General features: G+C 42.2%; 1 protein-coding gene across 1 annotated transcript in view; it reads right to left on the bottom strand.

The window, feature by feature from the left end:
- KAT6B (lysine acetyltransferase 6B) overlaps positions 1-14,550 on the bottom strand; it is a 102,873-nt gene extending 88,323 nt beyond the window's left edge. Inside the window, exons 1-2 of the mRNA XM_066554304.1 lie at positions 14,480-14,550; positions 6,704-7,600 (exon numbers count right to left, since the gene is read on the bottom strand). Coding sequence (XP_066410401.1) covers positions 6,704-7,324 — 621 coding nt within the window. The 5' untranslated portion in view covers positions 7,325-7,600; positions 14,480-14,550. The remainder of the gene's footprint in view (positions 1-6,703; positions 7,601-14,479) is intronic.
- Between the last annotated feature and the right edge of the window lie 4,875 nt (positions 14,551-19,425).

Raw genomic sequence — 19,425 nt, 5'->3', positions numbered from 1 at the left:
CACAGCAGCACTCCATCCACTTGGTTCCATACAGTCCTATTGTCCTGGCTTGAAACAGGCCCTCAGATCATGGGTCTACCCTTACACCCAGGTAAATCTAGTCCTGAACACAGAGAACCAAGCTGCTAACAGGACCATAAATGGATTCAAAGTTGTGAAGACAACTTTGGAGTTTGCACCAGTCTTTTCTTAATGCTAGCTTGAAATTCTTTCAAAAGTGAGAGTCTTATGCCATTTACAACTACCAAACTGGAAAACTGCAGTTAATTAGCAGTTAATCTATACCTGATATTTTTCTCGACAAAAAAATAACACACCAAAAATAGCAGACAACTTCAACTGCAAGTTATCAAGATTTTTCATCACATTTTACAATAAAGTTCCTGCAGCAATAAGAAACAACATGAAATTGCTATCACATTTCAACTGACACAGAAAAAATACCCAAGAGTCAAGACCATCACTACTATTGAACACTGAAGAGCAAAGACACTTTGGACAGATAAGAAAACTGCACTGAGAAATTATGCTATATAGCTCTCCTTATTTCTAAAGCAGCCTTCTGGTATTGTTTTAGAAGAAATTTTGATGAAGGAGATACCCATGCATTAACTAGTTGAAGAAAAATTAGTCTGGGAGGAAAAATGCAAAGAGTAAAACCTCTAACCTTAGTTTAGGAATTCAGTGTCACTCCCAGGTAAGACAGAGGAGTTCACAGAAAATAGCATAGATGAATAAACACCAATAGAACTGCTGGAATTACACAGGATTTCTTTAACTCACTGCTGTCAGTTTCAATATAGGACTCATTGCAGAACCCCACACCAATTAATTTCAAAGGAAAACAACAAAAAGAATCAAATTTCAGCATGCAATATAAGGTTTGGAATCACTCCTTGCAATAGACAAGAACCACGTGCACACCATGCAGAACTATGTTCAGGATATCTTGCTTAGGGGAGAAAAAAAACAATGAGTAGGGTCTTCCCTCAGATCTATAGGCTACTGCAAATATGAACCTATTTGCAGAAAATAAGTTGCATCAGAAATTGCAAACTAACCTCTACCCTGCCTTACGAAGGAATAGACCAATCTAATTCAGGAAATAGCAGTATTTAACTTACTTCCCACCGTACAATTCAAGAAAACTTTTACAAATATGCTTCTTGGGTTGGTCCAAACATGCTGAATTGCAAAACCACATAAAAATAAGCCTCCAAAGCCATATACATCCATCTGTACAGTGGTATGAGTTGCTTCTCTACAATATGGGATGATGAGAATTTTCCCCTTCAATTTCTGGTAAGCTCCAGTATCTCAGGTGTTAAAAGGATCTAAGTGTTCCCTTGGCTTATGCCCAGAGTTGGCACTTTTAGCATTTCAGAAGCTACAGGTTTGGAAAAAAACCAAAACAAAAATACAAACCACCACACACACACAAAACAAAACCCCCCAAAAGAAAAATAAACAACAACGACAAAATCCACCAAAAAATCATTCAAAATCCAAAACCTAAACACCCCAAAATGCAAGAGCAGCAGAACCTAGCAATCATCCCAGAACTTCCAGGACCAGATCTACACACAGTTAAGGTGCAGGCCACCCTTCCAAGAAATAAAGGTGACTTGTGAACTGAAATAATGAGAAACACAAACATGAGACTTTGTGTTTGCCAAGTAATGCCAACATTCCTCAGTATTTTGAGGAGAAAAACAAAGGCTACATCCTAAGACAACAGTATTTTATGGACGGACAAAGTTCAAACCTAGATTTCTCTTTCATTTCCCTGTGTACAGTCACTTCAATTGCAGCACTGCAGGCCCTCTAGAAACGTTCACATCACTGTATTTTGGTACTCAGACTCACCCTCAGAAGCCCAGATGCCACATAAAGGCAGCTCCCAAAGTTCAGCATTACGAATATCCCCTTACGTGTACATCTGCAAGACACATTGTGCATTCGTTTCTGCCCCCTTTTCTGTTTCTGCACAGTGGAAATCTAGAGAACAGAAGCAACAAGAAATCTCAACCAACACTCTCTTGCTGCCTACCCACAGGAAGGCAGGAAGCTTAAAAACTGAGCAAGGAGGAGCCTGAATGCCAAAACCGCAATTCGCTATAGATTGGCCCTTTGCCTGAAAGACAGAAGGAGGAACACCCAGTGTCTGCACTGGCACAAGATACATACCAGAAAACTGAAATTCAACCCATGCCAAGTTACATTTGAAAAGCTAAATGTACATAGGCCAGTGAAAACAAAATTAGATGGGAGTTCAGGGTAAGGAAAACTAATAAAACAAGTTCAGTTTTGCATTAAAGTCAGCTTAGAAAGACAAACTGAAAGTGAAAGAGATTAGTAAATTTTTTCATGCCAAGAATCAGATGAAAATCACAGTTGCTGAGCTCTTCAAGAGAGCATTGAGGAGAACCAACATCAAGCCATCATTTGAACAATATCTTTGAAGTTTAAGTACTAATTATTCTGAACATAGCAAAGATTAAACTGCTGAGATACACTATGCATTCCCACAGCCCTCTGATAATGATACAATGGCCACTCCCTCTTCATCTTTAAAAGCTCAACTTATCCTTTTAAATGATGTCTAAAAATAAGCAAATAAAGAGCTGCCTACAAATATCTGTTTCTTTGAGTTTATAGTCACACAGCACTTGTGCTCAGCAGATGGCTAACTCCCAAGACTTACTAGGTTCCATGCAGCTCCCAAACTGCAGAACCTTCCTAGTGCTTGTCCAAGTGACAATGAAAACAGAAAAAAACCACCAGCAATACTGCCATTCTACAATTGACACCATTAAAGTTCTTAAAACTAACCATAAGTTTTAAATACCACTTTGCTGCATTTCCAGAAGTGCATTTTAATGCTTCAAAGGCTTATTGAAAAGCTAAGTATCACTCAATTTTCCTCTCTTCACACCCTTCCCTACTACGTAGCCAGTTTTTACACTGCATTTTCAGGGTAACATATTCCTATAGCCCTTTTCAGGAAATGCTTGGTGAGAAAAGGTGTGAAGCAAAAGGGAGGGTATCTATGCACGATACTCTTGAGCATACGGAAGAGCACATAAGAGCAGTTAAATTGTTTAAATATGCACTGCAACACAGTGAAGTGCACGAGATCAAACGGCTGCACAACAGAATGAATTCTTTTTCTGCTTTCTTGTGCATATAGTTTTTTTGGCTTTTTTGTTTCTTTATTCGAGGAGGATTTTTTTCCAGGTTTTTCTTTTTCAGGACATAAAAAAGACACTGTAAGTCTTCATCCTGAAGGATACCACTGTTCTCAGTCTTCCTTCACTCTTAAGACAGCTCCATCTCTGGCTGGATGCTGTCCTTCACACACCCAGTTAACACTAAATCAGGCACCTTTTGATTGCATTGATTCCAGTTACCTGTCCAGACACCAAGTGAGCATTTACCTCAATGCCACCAGAATACTTCAGATAACTGAAAAGTCCTTTATATAAGATATACTACTCATGACACTTAAAATATACCACCTAGACACCATATAGCTGCCAAAAGCTCCTGACCTTCCAACAAGATCTATCTTTCATGAACCTTGAACTTGTATCTCTTCATTCAGAGATGGAAAAGCAGCCCTCCACAAACAGGGGAATAGAAAGGGATCAAGTAGGGGAAAATTTAAACAGCTGCACTGCATCCTTTCTCTTGCTGCAACTCAAGAGTTGATACAACTCTGCCCAAATCCAGAAAAGCCAGGATAACACTTAAAACACCATTTTTATCCAAATCCTTTCTTCCAGGCCTATGGATAACAGGAGGAAATATGGCTGCTGTATTTCTGTAACTAACTGCAGCTATTTCTGAATCTAATGAAACAAGAGAACTATATCTAGTTGAATTGGATCACCCAGTTAATAGGGATGAGAAAAGCAGCTCCACAGCATCACCACCAAGACAAATGTTTAGCACTTCCAGCTCCCAGTTCCAAGTATTCATAGAATGTAAACCACTCAACACTCCTGTCACATAGTCAAGGCTCCAGGTCTGCAAAACTGAATTCACTGACACTGCATTTCAACACTATTTATCTTCTCAGTGCACTACATACTCAGATGCCTTGGGTGGGTGATTGAAGCAAGCAAACAAAAACAGAAATCCCAAAACCAAACAACCAAAAAAATCTCCAAACAAGCCAACAACAACCCACACACAACACAACCACCCTGCCCCACACACAGGCCATACTGCATCTCTTCTGATCACCTTTCACTCAGGAACAAAGGTTCAGAGTCTGCATTTGGTCCTCTGAGTACCCAAGAATGTTCAGACTGACAAAGAGAGACCTCTAATGCACTTCCAGTGGACCAAGCCTTCTGTCTCATCCTGATGAGCTGCTAAAAATTATGCATTAAAGAAAGAAAGATAATCAAAATTACTCAAACTTCCACAATCATCAAAACATATTTCTCTGCACCCTTACATTTGCTCTTTTCCTCCAGGGAAGTCAACAAAAGACATTCTAGAGCATCACCTCTAGTATTTGAAAATAAAAAAACCAAAACAAACATACAAAATTAGCCACCCCAACAGAAATAATCTCTTACTTGTGCTAGCTATAGAAAGTGCTAGCTATAAAAAGTTGGATACATTTATTAATTTCAATAAATAATCTTGACATGCCCCACACTGTCATTTAAATGCTTCCAATAATAATAGCCTAACAGTTTTCTTGCCATGTCATCCTGCTTATATAGAAATTAACATCAATTTCAAATGAAGATGCAGTCACATCCCAGTGACAGGGACAATTTACGTACGCTTACTTTCAGAACTGTCCCTGAAGTATTTAAAGCCATACATAGTGAAGAACAGTAAAAATCCCACATTTAAAACAAGTCTCTATATATTTGCTCAGTAACCTCAGTAACTTAGCACAACTAAGTGGTAAACTACACTAACATGGAACTACCGATTCACCAACCTCACATCAAAACTATTTTTGTCAGGAAAAACCGTATGCCAGTTTTTAAACACGCAAGTCACACTGCTAATTTTGAGGCACCCAAATGAAAGCTTATTTCTTGCCAAAGCACTTGCTAGAGAACAGATTTGTTTGGCTAACTTCTAGAAGACAGATTTATCCTTATACCAGTATTTTAGTATGGCAGTAATGGCTTTTTCAGCACCATGACCCATCTAACATTCCTTGCAAAGGCTGCCAGTCCCAGTAGGTAGCCTAACATGGGAGAATTTTGTGTCTACAAAATTCATGTTACTTGGGCTGCTCAGTACTCCAGCCCTCAAATTTTTCATGTCATTACAGTATCAGAATTACAGTAGAAACCCAAAGTACTTAGACAGCTTTATCACTACAAGTAATTAAATGCTTATAGTGTACAGCTACAGCAGTAATTGCACAGTGTGCAGCACTTTTGAATTTCCATTCTGATTATAGAGTGTGAAGCTCCATGCATCCCTCAAACACCTGAGAAGTCCAATTTGACAGTAATAGATATCCATACACAGATGCAATCATATTTAACATACATTTAGAGAAGCTCACAAAAATAAAGCTACAACTACTCACCTTGGATGGTTCCCCAAACAACTGTTCCTGAAGACCTTACTAAATAATTCCAACACAAGCATTTTCTACTCTGCACCCCCCAGCATCTCACCATCAAAGGAAAAAGACCACTGAAAACCATCATGCTGCTTCCAAGAGACACTGGGGGCACCTCTACAATAGCAAAGCTGTCTGGACTATTCCATGTCTAAAACAACTGCCATGAAACTTGACTAGCCAGAAGAGGAAAACAAAAACAAAAAAAAGAAAACAGAGAACCCCAAACCATCAACTTGGAAATATTTTAAGTAAGCCACTTTGACTACAACAGGTGACTTGCCTTCTCCCAAAGAAAACTGAAAATTCCCAACACACTTCACCACACTAAATGGGAAATGATCAAACAATGCCTGCAGACATGTCTTTGACACTATCCTTTCATAAACAAAAAAATAATTGATAGCCCTATCTCCCTCAAGGCTGAAACTCTGTGAACAATTAACTTCAAAACAAGACCCAAGTAACAGCAAAAATAAATCCAAGTAGGGAGCACAACAAAAGTAAAACACAAGGAGGATACTGTAGTTCAGCTCAAATTGTCACTCTGACATCTTCACTTCTGTTCCTAGAATATTAACATTCATTCCAGTTTCTATTCACTGACATTTTAAACCTCACTATTTACATACAAATATCATTTAAAAATAATAATTCTAACTGTCTTCAACATCCTGAGTCCTATCAGTGGCATCTCAGGCCATCAAACCACAAGAAAATCTGTATATGCCAGCAGAAAATGAAGGTAAAAGGCCACAATCAAATCACACTGCAGATTTCAGCTACACCAGTCTGTCAGGCAAGACAGAACAATCTCACACCTACAACAGAGCATACAGCTGTACTCTTCCCTGCTGCTCTGCTCATCTACTGAAAATTCACAAAGCAAACTATCCAATGCAGAATGGCAGGACATAGGGAGGGAAGTAAAATTTGTTTACCAGAACTGATTCTGCATAAATCTTGGACATGTATACCCATTCATATACAATTAAACAGGTAAATAAAGCACAAGAAGAATCATTCCTTTTTTATTAGGTAAATAAACAAAGGATAACAAGAACGGTTTTTCATTATTACACTTTTCAGACTTACCTGGTCCTTTTCATGGGGTAATAGGCTGACAGGTGGAAGGGAAGCTGGGAAGGTGCTGGAGTATTTTGGAGCTCCTTTGCTTTCCAAACTGCCATAATTCACTCTATACTGAGGACCATCCTTCAGTAACCTCCCATTGTTCACAGCACGTTTGGCCCCCAGCCGCAGCCTCTGCTGAAAGGCAGGATTGTTGAAAATACTTGCTAGGTCATTTTGACTTCTCAAATACTTTTCTATGTTTTTCAGGGAGGAGCCATTAGGTTCTTGAAGCCCTTCAATTGCTCTTCTCAAGAGTTTATTCCAATCCACATTACGAAGCTCATTACAAGCTCCTCTAGATCCCTTAACAGATTTAGGAATAGTGCCAGGTTTAACACATGAAAACCGTCCAGGATTATCTGGGTCCTTGTAGGATGCAAGACCTTTGTTAGTGACTTTAAGAATAGAACCATCTTGAACACTAAGTTCCAACTGTTCTGAAACAGTCTTCTTATCTAATCCATGGGAAGCACAAACAGCATGACATATTCTCTCTTCAGAAGGCCTTTGCTTTTGCTTTTTAACTTTTTGTATAGCTTCCAGAATCCACTCCGTATAAAGAGGGTTGGCAAGTTTTACCATGGTTGACCAGTAATTGTTTCCAGCCAAGAGTTACCCATAGAGGTTCCTCCTTATCCTTTTAGCAGATCTTTCAGATGCTGTTCACACCTCAAACACAAATGAAAGGATTCCACACACTGCTTGGACACATGGCAAAAACATCCACCCTGAGGAGTCGGAAAAAGCAGAGAAATACCTCCTGACTGAAACTTTCCAATTATGTTACTGTTACTGAAATGTAGAAGGGGTTCATCTGTGATGACACTGGTACCTCCTTAAAAGAAAGTTTGTTGCAACCTTTAAAAAGAAAAAAACAAGAGGCAGGGAGAGAATACAGTTAATGCTGAAGTATTAAAAACTAAAAACGCATTCAGACATGCATTCATACTATAGATGCTGCAGTATAGAAAAATCTTTGTAATTTTATATTTGTCAGTTCCCACCCCACACCAAACAAGTCACCATAAAATCCTTCTGCTTTTCATAACAGTCAGTGGATTTAGTTTTCCTAAATTCCATCACCCCAACACTTAACCTACTACTGACCTGTTGGACAATTTCCATTCAGTCAGGGATCTGAAAACACTCTCTAAAACAAACTGCCTCCAGATCATTTCTACATGGGTTACACATGCACTAGAAAACCCAAACGAACAGAAAACCAAACCCCAAGCAATGGAAGATAAATTATTAACCACTTCCAATTCTTACAGTATCCTGTCTCTAAGTGTCCTCCCATGTTGATTACACAACTCAAAAATCGAAACCAAAGATATCAGAACCAAGTTACAAGTATCAAATCCTTCATTAATATTTAGGTACCCTACAAAACCAAAAGGCATCACAAAAGCACTTCTTATTTTGTGGCGTGCAGCACAGAGGTATTTCTGATACAAACCCTTAGGAAAAGAAATGAAAACAAAATAACAGGAGGCATCGTCACATAAACAGGTTGTCAGCACAAAGATGCATAAAGAAATCACATTGAAAAACGTTTTATTGACTCACAGTTTTTTTACAAACTTTTCTTTTTACTTATTATGGAATACATCACTCCAATAGAAAATTCAGTGGCTACAAAAACTCATTAAAGAAACCCAAAAGAACATCTTGATGAGGAGTTTATTCATTCTGGGAACACATGAAAAAAATAAAACCATTTTAAAGTCTCACAAATTAAACTTAGACAGGAGTTGCATAATGAATAAACAAATATATTTGAAGTATGAGTTTTTCCTGCCATGAAGTATGAGAACTTTTGAAGGCATTCACAGAATTGCATAATTACTTCAAATCAAAGGAAAACAAAAAACAGAAGAGAAAAAAATTCCTTCTCAGTACATGGGTTATCTTGTAAAGTAGAAGATTCACCAGTTTCATAGCAAAAATTTGAAACTAGTTAATATGCAAGTATATTTATAAAGCTATGGCAAGCAGCCTACAGATAACAAAATCATCTATGATTACACAAGTCCTGGACCCCATTTTTTTATATGTCTATTCTAGCCATCCTGAATTTAAATCATGTTCAAAAACTTGAGTAAATTATAACTAGGAAAAAATATTTGTGTAGTCTATCCTGAACTGATACAGTAATCTAAATTATTTTCAACTTCATAAAAAGATTCCTCTGCAACTACGAAGATAATAGAGTACTACAATATATACTTTTGGCCCTAAACCTCTTTTGTCTTCTACCCCTCGAAAACATCTTTAAATATAAATTCCAGCTCATGTTTCACACATTATTATACCTACACAACAGAATTACTAACAGAAGTGCAGCTGGTTACTGGTGAGTATAAAATTTTTCTATACCTAAACAGTCAATAGTAATCAATTCATTTTATGACTCTGTCCTTCTCAAATCTGATCAAAGCTTAAACAACTTCAGATTTCTAAATATGAAAATTTGAGTGACTGCCAGACCGAAAGAGACACATTCCTGATGCAAATGCAGGGCCTAAATGCTTAACTTGCTCACATACTGAACCCTATTGATCTACATGGGTTGGATCCTGTTTCTTGCTTCCAGACTGTACTCATGGAAGCTGAATTTGATAACAGTTTTGTGCATTTCAAGTATCTGTAAGCAAACAATAACTTGTTCTGTAAACAGACCTTTCTTATTTACTCCAGCTAGCAAAAGCCATTCTTTCCCTAACAGAATTGTTTATACTCACTGTTTTCAGATAATTCCAAAATAACACCATAGCTACAAAATGCAGACAAATATAGGGAAGGAAAGAGTTTCAATGGTAATATAAATTCTACAAATTCTCTCACAAATCTGACACTGAAAATTCAATAACACAGCAAAGCAGAACCCTATATATAGTGGAGGCTCACTCACATTTCGACTATTTCATACACTCTTCCTATAGATTTGAAAGTTCTCTGTAGTTACATATAAAGCCCCAGATTCCTAGAAAGCTACTTTTAAAGTTATTTAGTTAGTCTGTTCCACTCTAAGTCTTCATTAAGACAGTCACAACTTAATTAAATGCTGAACACTGCATTTGCTGAGTCAGACATACTTGTCTCAGTTTTACATCTACTGCAGTACTGTTGTATTAAATTTCATACAAGCAACCACATCACTTCCATTAAATTCCAGAACACACAGTACAGGGTCTGTTCCAAGCTCCTGGACACTGATGAACATTTCAGTATAAATGCTATAACATGTGGGTTACAGGAATTTTTATTGGCCAATGACTGTGGCAAAAGGTTAGCATAAACCTATATCTTCATATAAAGTCTACTGCTTGGTACAGAAATTTCACAGCCATATACATTCAGAACTACATTTTTACTTATTTACTTAAAACTCCTTACATGCAATACAACCTCCTGCATGCTAGCACCTACTAAATCAACTCCAGTGGAGTGGATCAGCAGGAACAGAGTTTCCAATGCACTGGACAGGATATTTCAGGAGCAAAAATCAAGACATCTTAAATAGACACCTTCCAACAGTATCCAAGCGCACTCTGTCTTAAGGAATCATGCAGAGCGCATGCAAGCCAAGTTTTAAATTGTTTTGCCAGAACTCAGAGCCACTCTTACTCTGGCACTTGGGGGGCACATGAACTTGAAGTGCAGCCCCCTGACCTCCATGACTGCCATGCCAAAGCCTACCACACACTAGACACAGAATAACTCCTCACTAACAAACACCTTCCCCACCAAAACAATTTATATCCTGGAGCTATAAATTAAGGAGATCTTTCAGAAATCAAGACAGACTGATCCAAGATCAGCAGTACAGAAATACACACATTTACATGCAAAGTGATTAGATAAGACAAAACAAGTAGCTTTAAAAACAATCTTGCAAGATTCAACATAAAAGGATACTCAGAAATACAAAGTTACATTCGGGTTTCTAAGTTTAGAATGCAACTCTACCAAAACTACAAATAGGTGGCCATACATCATTTAATATAAAAAATGTGATGATTATCCAAACAGATTTTGAGGAAATACCATTTTAAAGAAGTCATTATAAATTAGTCTATTTAGGTACTCATGTCTATTTATTAATCTTCCTCCCCTTGTAATTAACTAACATTTAATCACCATCAGCAGCGCTCATTCAATCACAAAATAGATTTTGCATAGTGTTAAATGCACAGGACAACTTCCAAGTTTTATGGCAAGAGCCAAGAAGTTCCTTCTACGTAATTTGTCATATTTCAACTTCCACGCTCTATGGCATCTTATATTGAAAATAAAAGCATTTGAGAAAGTTTGGCTGTAGTCTATTACTGACCAAATCTATTAACAAGTCTGCCACTGAAGAGCTAGAGAACAGAAGCATTCGAGGGTGAAGTATAAGCCATTAGCTGTAAAACATGAAAAACCATCTCTAGTCAAGGCTTGTCCCTTTGCCTAGGTCATAAATTATCAGATAAATACAAAGAAGTTGCAAAATTTCAGCTTGGGATTTAGAATAAATGCCAATGTGCCCTTTATAATGCACACACCTATTGCACAGATGATTATAATTAAAGAAGGCAGTGACTGAACACTTCAATCTCAGGTGTCATCAGTAATCCTATAATCCTCTAATAAGGTGGCTTTCAGACTGAACTAGTACCTGGAATTGCTTCCAGGTGATCCAGATTGTGAAAACAAGTAGTGTAGCCAAAAAAAACAGCAACAAAAAAAGGCACACTTCTCTTCATAACCAAAACCAAAAGTTACTACACAAATATCACAACATACAATCTAAAGGTTGGGGTTTTTTTTTAAATTAAGGAAAAGTCTGCTTCAGCTTTCATAAATGTAAAGGCAGTTAAACTTTTAAAAACTAAGGTTAACACAGCTATAAAAAAAAACAAAAACGAAAAGAAAGGGGCGAGGAGAAGATGCAGCCAGGGGAGATGACAGCAACTTGTGCAACCTGCCGGTGACCTGTGAAGCTCACTCTCACTCTGCTCCTTCCTACCTGCTCTGCACACACTCAGGAGAAGCAGCAGCAGGCCAGCTCTCTGCTGCAGCATCAGGGTCAGGTAAGGATTGCAGCATAGGAGGAGGAAGAAGAGAAGACTGCCATTGCATTCCATTTTTGCCATTTTTCCTTGCTCCAAGCCACTACTTAGAATTCTGTAGCTAATCAACTCTGTATTCCACCCCCATCTCAATTAATGATGCAAAATAGACAACACAGTTGTTTTCCTATTGCAAAAGACATGGACCTACAAAGAGATGGGGAGAAAGCAGATCCTGGTAAGGACTCCCACCATGCAGATTCCTCTTAAAATTACTCAGGTCATGAAGCCAGCTACTGTATTATTCTTTACACAACATACAGTTTCCAATAATAAGAAAGGGCAAGGACATCTATATGCTTTAAAAATACAGATATGTAGAAGTTACTAGAGTAACTTCAAAACTGCACCAAAGACTCGGGGGTGTGGAGAGAAGAGTGGCACATGTGAAACGAACTGATGGAAGTGCTTGTGCTCTGAGATACCCCACAAGCTTCTTTGAGATCATACGCTTAAAATCATTTCACAACATGACAGCAGCAAGCGCCACCAGAGGAAACAGCATCAGCACAACATGACAGCAGCAAAATCACCCAAATTCACCTTTCCCAGCTTCTACTGTGGAAGTTCTGAGCACTTTAAAATACAGTACTAGAGAACAGCAGGAAATATAGGAAGGTAATATTCACTGCCAAGAGTTCACCTGGAAAAAGGTGAGCTGAAAATATTTCTTCTTGGGAGCGTGGTTTTCAACAGCAGGGGTGGGTATCCGTCTGCCCTTGCCAGAGGGGGTTATTTTCAATGCCCAGTGACAGAGTACGAGAGGTGAGGTCCGGGCAAAGAACAAACAACGTGAACATCACTTCCAAAACGTGGCACTGCCAGCCTGGACTATTCCCCTCCCCAACTTACTCAAGGTTTTCGCAGTATTAGCCCAGCCACGGAGATGTGCAACGCCTAGAGCCTCGGGCCAAGGCATTGTTGCGTTCGAAGGGGCCAAGCCGGGGCTGGCTCTGCGCCCTGCCCACCCTGCTCCGGGCTTTGCCATTGCCGAGGCGGGAGCCCCCAGCCCGCAAGCTCTGCCCCGGGCACGGCGACCCGCAGCCAGGGCAGCCCGGGGCCGTGCTCGCACTCGCACCGGCACCGCGGGGCGCCGGGCGGGGCCGGGGGCGGCGGCCGCGCGTCCCCCGCGGGAGGCAGGTGAGACCCCCCCGGTACCACTCACCTCCGCGGGGGGAGGAGCCTCCTCCGGGCGCCGCAGCGGCTCCCCCTGCTGCCGGCTCTTCCGCCGCTCCCGCCGCCGGGCCGCGCCGGGCCGCCTGCCCCGCTCCGCGCCGCCCGCGGCCGCCGCGACCGCCCCGCTGCCGCCGCGCGCGGCTCGGCGCACCTACGCCGCCATTTTGTCTCGCCCTGTTGTACTTAACGTGAATCCGACATGACACTGATTACAGCCCAATGGAGGCTCATTAAAACCTTACCTACCCCGCGCCCCGCCCACCGCCGCCCGCCATTGGCCCGCGCCGCGCACGCCGCTGCGCGCTCACGGGCCGGGGGGGGGGGGCGGGGGGGGGCTGTCCGTCACCCGCCCACAGCGGCCCCGGCCCGCCCAGCAACCGGCTCGGCGCTCCCATTGGCGGGCAAGGCCTGTCAATCGCGCGGCGCGCCCCTTCCCTGCGCGCTCAGCACCGCCCACCGGCAGGAGGGGGCGGGTCCGGCCGCTGACACTGGCCGCCGCCGCCGCCACACACTCGCGCGCTCCGCCCACCCACCCGCCTCACGGGTGGGCCTCGGGCGCTCGCGATTGGTCACAAGCCGGTAGCGGGGGCGGGGCTTCTCGCAATCCCGCCCTCCCGTTGGCTGCCGCTGCCGCCCGTCCGCCACCCCCCGGCCTCCTCACCCCCCCTGCCACCGCCCCACCCGCTCGCTCCCGAAGTTTGTTCGGGAGCGCGAGCGCTGCCGAGACACCGGCGGTAGCCGCCTGAACCAGCTCGGCAGGGCGGGCGGGCGGGCGCGCCACACACACTAATGAGCCGCCTTAAATATTGAGCGTCACGCGCGTGCCTCGGAGGCTGGCACTCGCCCGGGCGGGCGAGATGGAGCGGCGTGCTCGCAGCATTACCCTCCCAAGGTGCCTGGCACTGGCAGCCGCTTATCGCGCACACACACACCCCGCACCGCCGAGGGAGGGAGGAGGGAGTGGAAACGGGGACGACGACAATGACTCCCGGCTCTGCAGCCACATGCAGGTCCCTGCAAGTTTCGCCATGCGAAGCACAGGGACTTCTCTGTCAACCCGTCTGCGAGGGAACAATTGCCGCCTCAGAAAGACAGGGTGGGAACATGCAACACAAAAACCTCAGCCATCCCCTGCTTCCCTCCGCCACTCCATTCCCCCTCTCCCCACCCCATCCAGCCCAGCCATCACCCCCTGCTGCTGCTCCCCCTCCCCTGCAAAACGCAGAGCATTGCAATGCATTTACCCAGCGCAAGTGTCTGCAAACACGTGCATCAGCCTCCGATGCTAAAGGAAAAAAAGTACCCAGCCTAGTGACAAGCCCCCTGCGCTGGGAGCGGGGAGGGAAAGGGGGTTATTATGGCAAATTGCAGCCTGTCACCCAATGCAAAACAAACCCCATCGCATGCTCCCTATTATCCCCGCATAAACTCCTGGGAATCTAACCTCCGATGCAGGTTCCCCCCTTTGCTTGCAATGACCTCCTTTCTCTGCCCGTGTGTGTTTCTGCAGCAGCGGTTCCTGCGGAATGTGCTGCCCCTGAAACGCGATCGCGGCTCCTCTCTCTCTCTCGCTCGCTCGCTCTCTCCGCTCTGTCTCTCGCTCGCCCGCTCGCTCTCTCTCCTGGCTGCAAGCAGAGCCAGGAACACAACAACAACACAGCCTCCCCCCACCCCCTTCCCCAAACACATACACACTGAAGAGACCCAGCCAGGAGAGCCAGACGAGCCGGGGAGGGGGTGGAGGGAATCCCCAGCCAGCGGATTGATTGCACCAGTTACCTTCCCTAAGCCCCTCCGCGAGAGGGGAAAAAAGAAGATGAATACAGAGAGAATACCTTGTCTCCCCTCCTCCTCCTCCGCGGGGCTCCTCTTCTCACTCCAAAATACTAAAAGGTGGACGGGCAGATCAGACACACGCGTTCGGCTCTCGGCGGGGGAGGGGAGCCACGCGAGCAATTATCATTAATTTAGAAATTAAAACAGAAACCCACCCCAGACCTCCAGCCTCCCCGGTGCGGGCGGACGCAGATTGCGAGGACTGGTGCTAAGACACAGGACCTGATAACAGCTAATTGAAAGGTTAATCTACATAGGCTGTGACAGAAGAGGTCCCTCCCCACTTTTTTATCTGCTGTTGGCAAGTGGGAAATTGAGCTCCCCCCACCTTTTCTCCCTCAAAAAAAAAAAAAAAAAAATTAAAAAATAAAGAGGGAGAGAGAAAGGGGGAAAGGCGATAAAGTTTGGGGGGCGGCGCGTCCCCTGGGCGGGAAGGCGGCTGCGGGGGGGAAGCGGCCACCGGCGCCTCCCGGGGGCCCCCAGCCGCCCTTGGGGGGTCGCGCCGGCCTTTAGGGTCCTGCGTGGGGCGATGTGACCTGTCCCGATGGGAGCCCCCCAAGGGCAGCCTTTGGGGCTTGAACGCTCCCCCGGGCCGGGGGAAGAGGGCTGTGCTCGAGCCTCCCATAATTAGTGTGAGCGATGGAAGCAGCGTGAACAAATCACAGATGTTGTCCTCCCGTTGAGTTTGTACATGTAACAAGATGTTGCGAGGAATTTATATTAAAGAACAAGGTGATAACGCGTACGCACTTAAAGCTCGGTTTTCTCCACGCTGTCTTGACCGGTGCTGCCAAAGGCCTCTCACCATGTCAAAGTGTTCAGCAATCACGGAATATGCTGAGTTGGAAGGGACCCATCAGAACCATCGAGTCTTACTCCTGGGTTTGAATACTCCTTGTGATGGTTTTCTCACCTGTGGCCAGCAAACAGCACTTTTCACCCAAACATCACTTTTTACCCAAGCATGGCACGACAGAATACCATGGGATACATCCCACAGGGTACCACACAAGGGAGGGAAAGGCAGAGTACCTACCTGAGCATCTACTCAAGCAGGCACAGCTAGACATTCCCCATCTTCCCAAACTTGATTGTTCCAGACGTCTCCTCAACATCCTCTTTTCCACATCTTGTGGATGACATGTTGTGTTAGGTGCCTGCCTGCAAAGTTTTCTAAAAACATCTGGTCCTGAATAAGAAAATATAAAAGTAAAATTTAAAAAAAAACTCCTTAAGAGTGGGTGGAAAATGACCTTCTACAATAAATTATGAAGGTCTTCCCTAGATGATGCACTGCATGTAGACTAGTAAGGAAACAATGTTTCCATAATAATAATTAAAAAAAACCATTAGGGTTTAGTGCAACTTCTTTCAGAGTCAGTTTCTGGAGTTACTGTGTAAGGAAGCTCTTTGGTGATGTTTCAGAGCACTGTAAAATTGTATGACCTACTTACAGAAAGCTACCGGGTGAAAATAATATTCCAGCATGTATCTATCACACCATAACCATTGACTGAGGTTTTAGTCTTTTAACTGCCAGATGCAACCTTTTAAACATAAAGAGGGAAATTGAAATGTGTAGTGACCTAATACTTGTTGGAGAATCCGTCAAGGTTCATGTATTATGCAGGACCTGGCAGTGATTTAAAATAGTTTTTAAATTATTGGAAACGTTATAAATCATTTCAGCACAATTTGTAGCACAGCGTCACATTTGCAACACTATTCTGAATGTTGTGTCAACATTTCCATCAGAAACTTTTTTTTTTCCCCGGGAAATTTACAACTTGGTTAGTGGTAAAAACATAAAAATAATTTCTTGAAACTGAAACTTGGCATGGCCTCATCCCAGTTCAGGAAACAAAACACTGGAGAAAACTCGATAATATGTTTGGCCATTCTGGAAATATGAGTGTGTCGTGAAGACATAAGTAACAGCACAGAGAAAAATCATAAAAGTCTCTGGTTTAAATAATTCCATTCTTTCTTCTCCATTTAACTCTTTTCCTAAAAATAAATTTTATAGGATGATATGTCATTGGGTGTTGTGTTCCAGTTTTTAACATATTCAAGAACCTTTTGTTTAGAGAGAGAGTCCTATGGATCTTGACATTTACAGGTGTACCTGATACTATGTAAACTGAGAAGTTTAAGCACATGAACCTCTTTATACATGAATCATCGTCCAGCAAACTCAGATCCACTGTCTCTGTAAATTATACTATTTTCCAAAATTATAACTTCAAAAGAGCTACATCATGGCAGTTCAGTTTGAGATAGTGCATCTTACACAGAGAAACCTAAGTACCTGGAATGCTTTGGATCTAACTGAGAATGTCTATAAGAATTTCGGTTGGTCATCTAGAAAAGAAATATTTTCGGTTTATTGTACGAGAATGTCCTCAAGCCTATATTAAAAATATCTATGGAAAAGTAATCAGCCCATCAAGGCAGTGCAAACAATAAAATTTACACTTTAGTATGTCTTTTATGGGCAGACTTTGTGGGATTTCTCTCCCATAACTCCTACAAACTGGTGAAGTACCACTAATTCCCCCAAGGAATAACAGGTGTCTAAACATTTATACATTGAATACACTCATTCCACGTGCTAAAATCATGTCCTTAATGTTAAAAAAAGAGTATCTACAATCAAAATAACTTTCCCATGTATTCTTGTAGAAAGAACTACTTTGGCTAATTTCACTTTGTTCTATTAGTCTCTTTGCTTTTATATTTTAAATAATCTTATTTACAGGATTTTCGCCCCACACACCCCCTCCATGGAAAAATATATATTATTGTACATCTACATGAGTATGTAGTGAGCATATGCTTCTCCTCAAAAGTCCTTAGAATTATTCTAAAAATGCACTTACACTGCTATTTTTTGATCACAAGTGAGAGAAAGCAAGAAGTTAAGGGCTCTGCATGGTCTCAGTTAAATTCAGTTCTCAAAAATGAAAATCTGAAAATTGCTGTATGGCTGTGGTGTAAGACATGCTGGAGACTACTGTTTAAATAAAGCCCAGACATGTGCAGAACAAATTCATCAGTGTACAAAAAAGAACATCAAATTAGAGTTTGAACACTTGCTTGAAATCAGTAAGAAAATTCTTGTGCATGAAATTACTGCCATATTAAGAATTTCCCTGTGAGGGCTTTAATCACTGATGCAGTTCCATTAGAACTAGTGGGGCTGTTACATATTTAGAAACAATTATGCAGTTGTCCATGTTGGTATGGTGACAGATCCCTATTTATCTTTGGAGATGCTGGAGGGTAAAATCTTGGCCCTCATAGAAGTCTGGCAAAACATCCTATGACTTCAACCAAGCCAGGATGTTCCTTCTATTATTACCACACACAGCCACATATTTGACCACAGTCACCTGGAAATTTCATCCCCTGGCATATGCTGTTGAAAGAAGTGACCCTGGGGAGAACAGTCATCCTAAAAGTGCAACGAGTTTCATCCCATAGTCTCCTGAGCATGTCCCTGCCTGGGAGCTGAATGCATGAATTCTTTACCTGCACCACCTCCTCTGCTCAGCTCACCTGCCAGCAGCTTCTCTGCTACTCTAACCTTCAACCTCATATTCCTTTGGGACTAAAACAGCCTTTTCTTAATTTTTTTTTTTAATTTGTGATATTTTCCCCACCAAAGCCTTTTATATTTTAATTTAATCTGAAAGATTAATCCATGAAACTATGTCTGTTCTTCTGAGCACAAGCAGAATCCTTCTTGGTTTTTGTATGAGGATATGCATTGCTGCACACAACAGAGCATCACCACCCAGCTTAAGACCTACAGATTATATTAATATATACATTCATATATTTATATACACACAAAGTGAGTAACCTGTGGGCATGTTTTCTGATCATTTGCTGTCTCATCTATTACATTTAATCAAATTGAATAATAGTGTAAAATAGTCTCCTGCTGCCATTTTACTGATTTAGGTGCTTTTTAATTCCTGAAACTAGCAGATTATAAGGTAAATGCTATAGCAGTTTCAGATCAGGAGTTGTAATTGGCATAATACTGTAATTTGGAAATAAATGTTTGTGGTAGATCAGCTGTCATCCCACAGGGATGGAGACAGTGACTGTTTATAATAAATCCCACATGTTCCTTTCTACTCTGGCAAATATACCACACTGCTATATCAAAGTACTTTACAATCCTTAATGAATTAGTTCCTGTAAGAGCTTTGTTAGGTGAGTGAGTATTATTTTTCTTGTTCCCCAACCAGAGATAGACAAAGTTTAAAGCAAAGTGGTTAGAAGAGGATGCTGGCCTCAGGAACAATCTGGGCACCTGGGTATTAAGGGCTCTACTCTGGGCACAAGAGATCCAGTTTCAGAGGTCCTATGCTAGCTGTGGAGAAGAAACTGCTGGCCTGTTAACACACATTGCAGACCTTAGCAGGAGCATGTCTTTTTGCTGCATTAACTGTACTACATGTTAAAGCACCAATGGGATGAATAGAATTTGGGAGGGCAAAGGAAAACGCTAAAAGCAAAGACTGAAAAAAACAGGTGGCTTTT

This window comes from Molothrus aeneus, chromosome 8 (assembly GCF_037042795.1).
Source record: "Molothrus aeneus isolate 106 chromosome 8, BPBGC_Maene_1.0, whole genome shotgun sequence".
Classification (NCBI taxonomy): Eukaryota; Metazoa; Chordata; class Aves; order Passeriformes; family Icteridae; genus Molothrus; species Molothrus aeneus.
The sequence above is the reverse complement of the archived record's forward strand: the minus strand, read 5'-3'. Positions and strand labels throughout refer to the sequence as shown.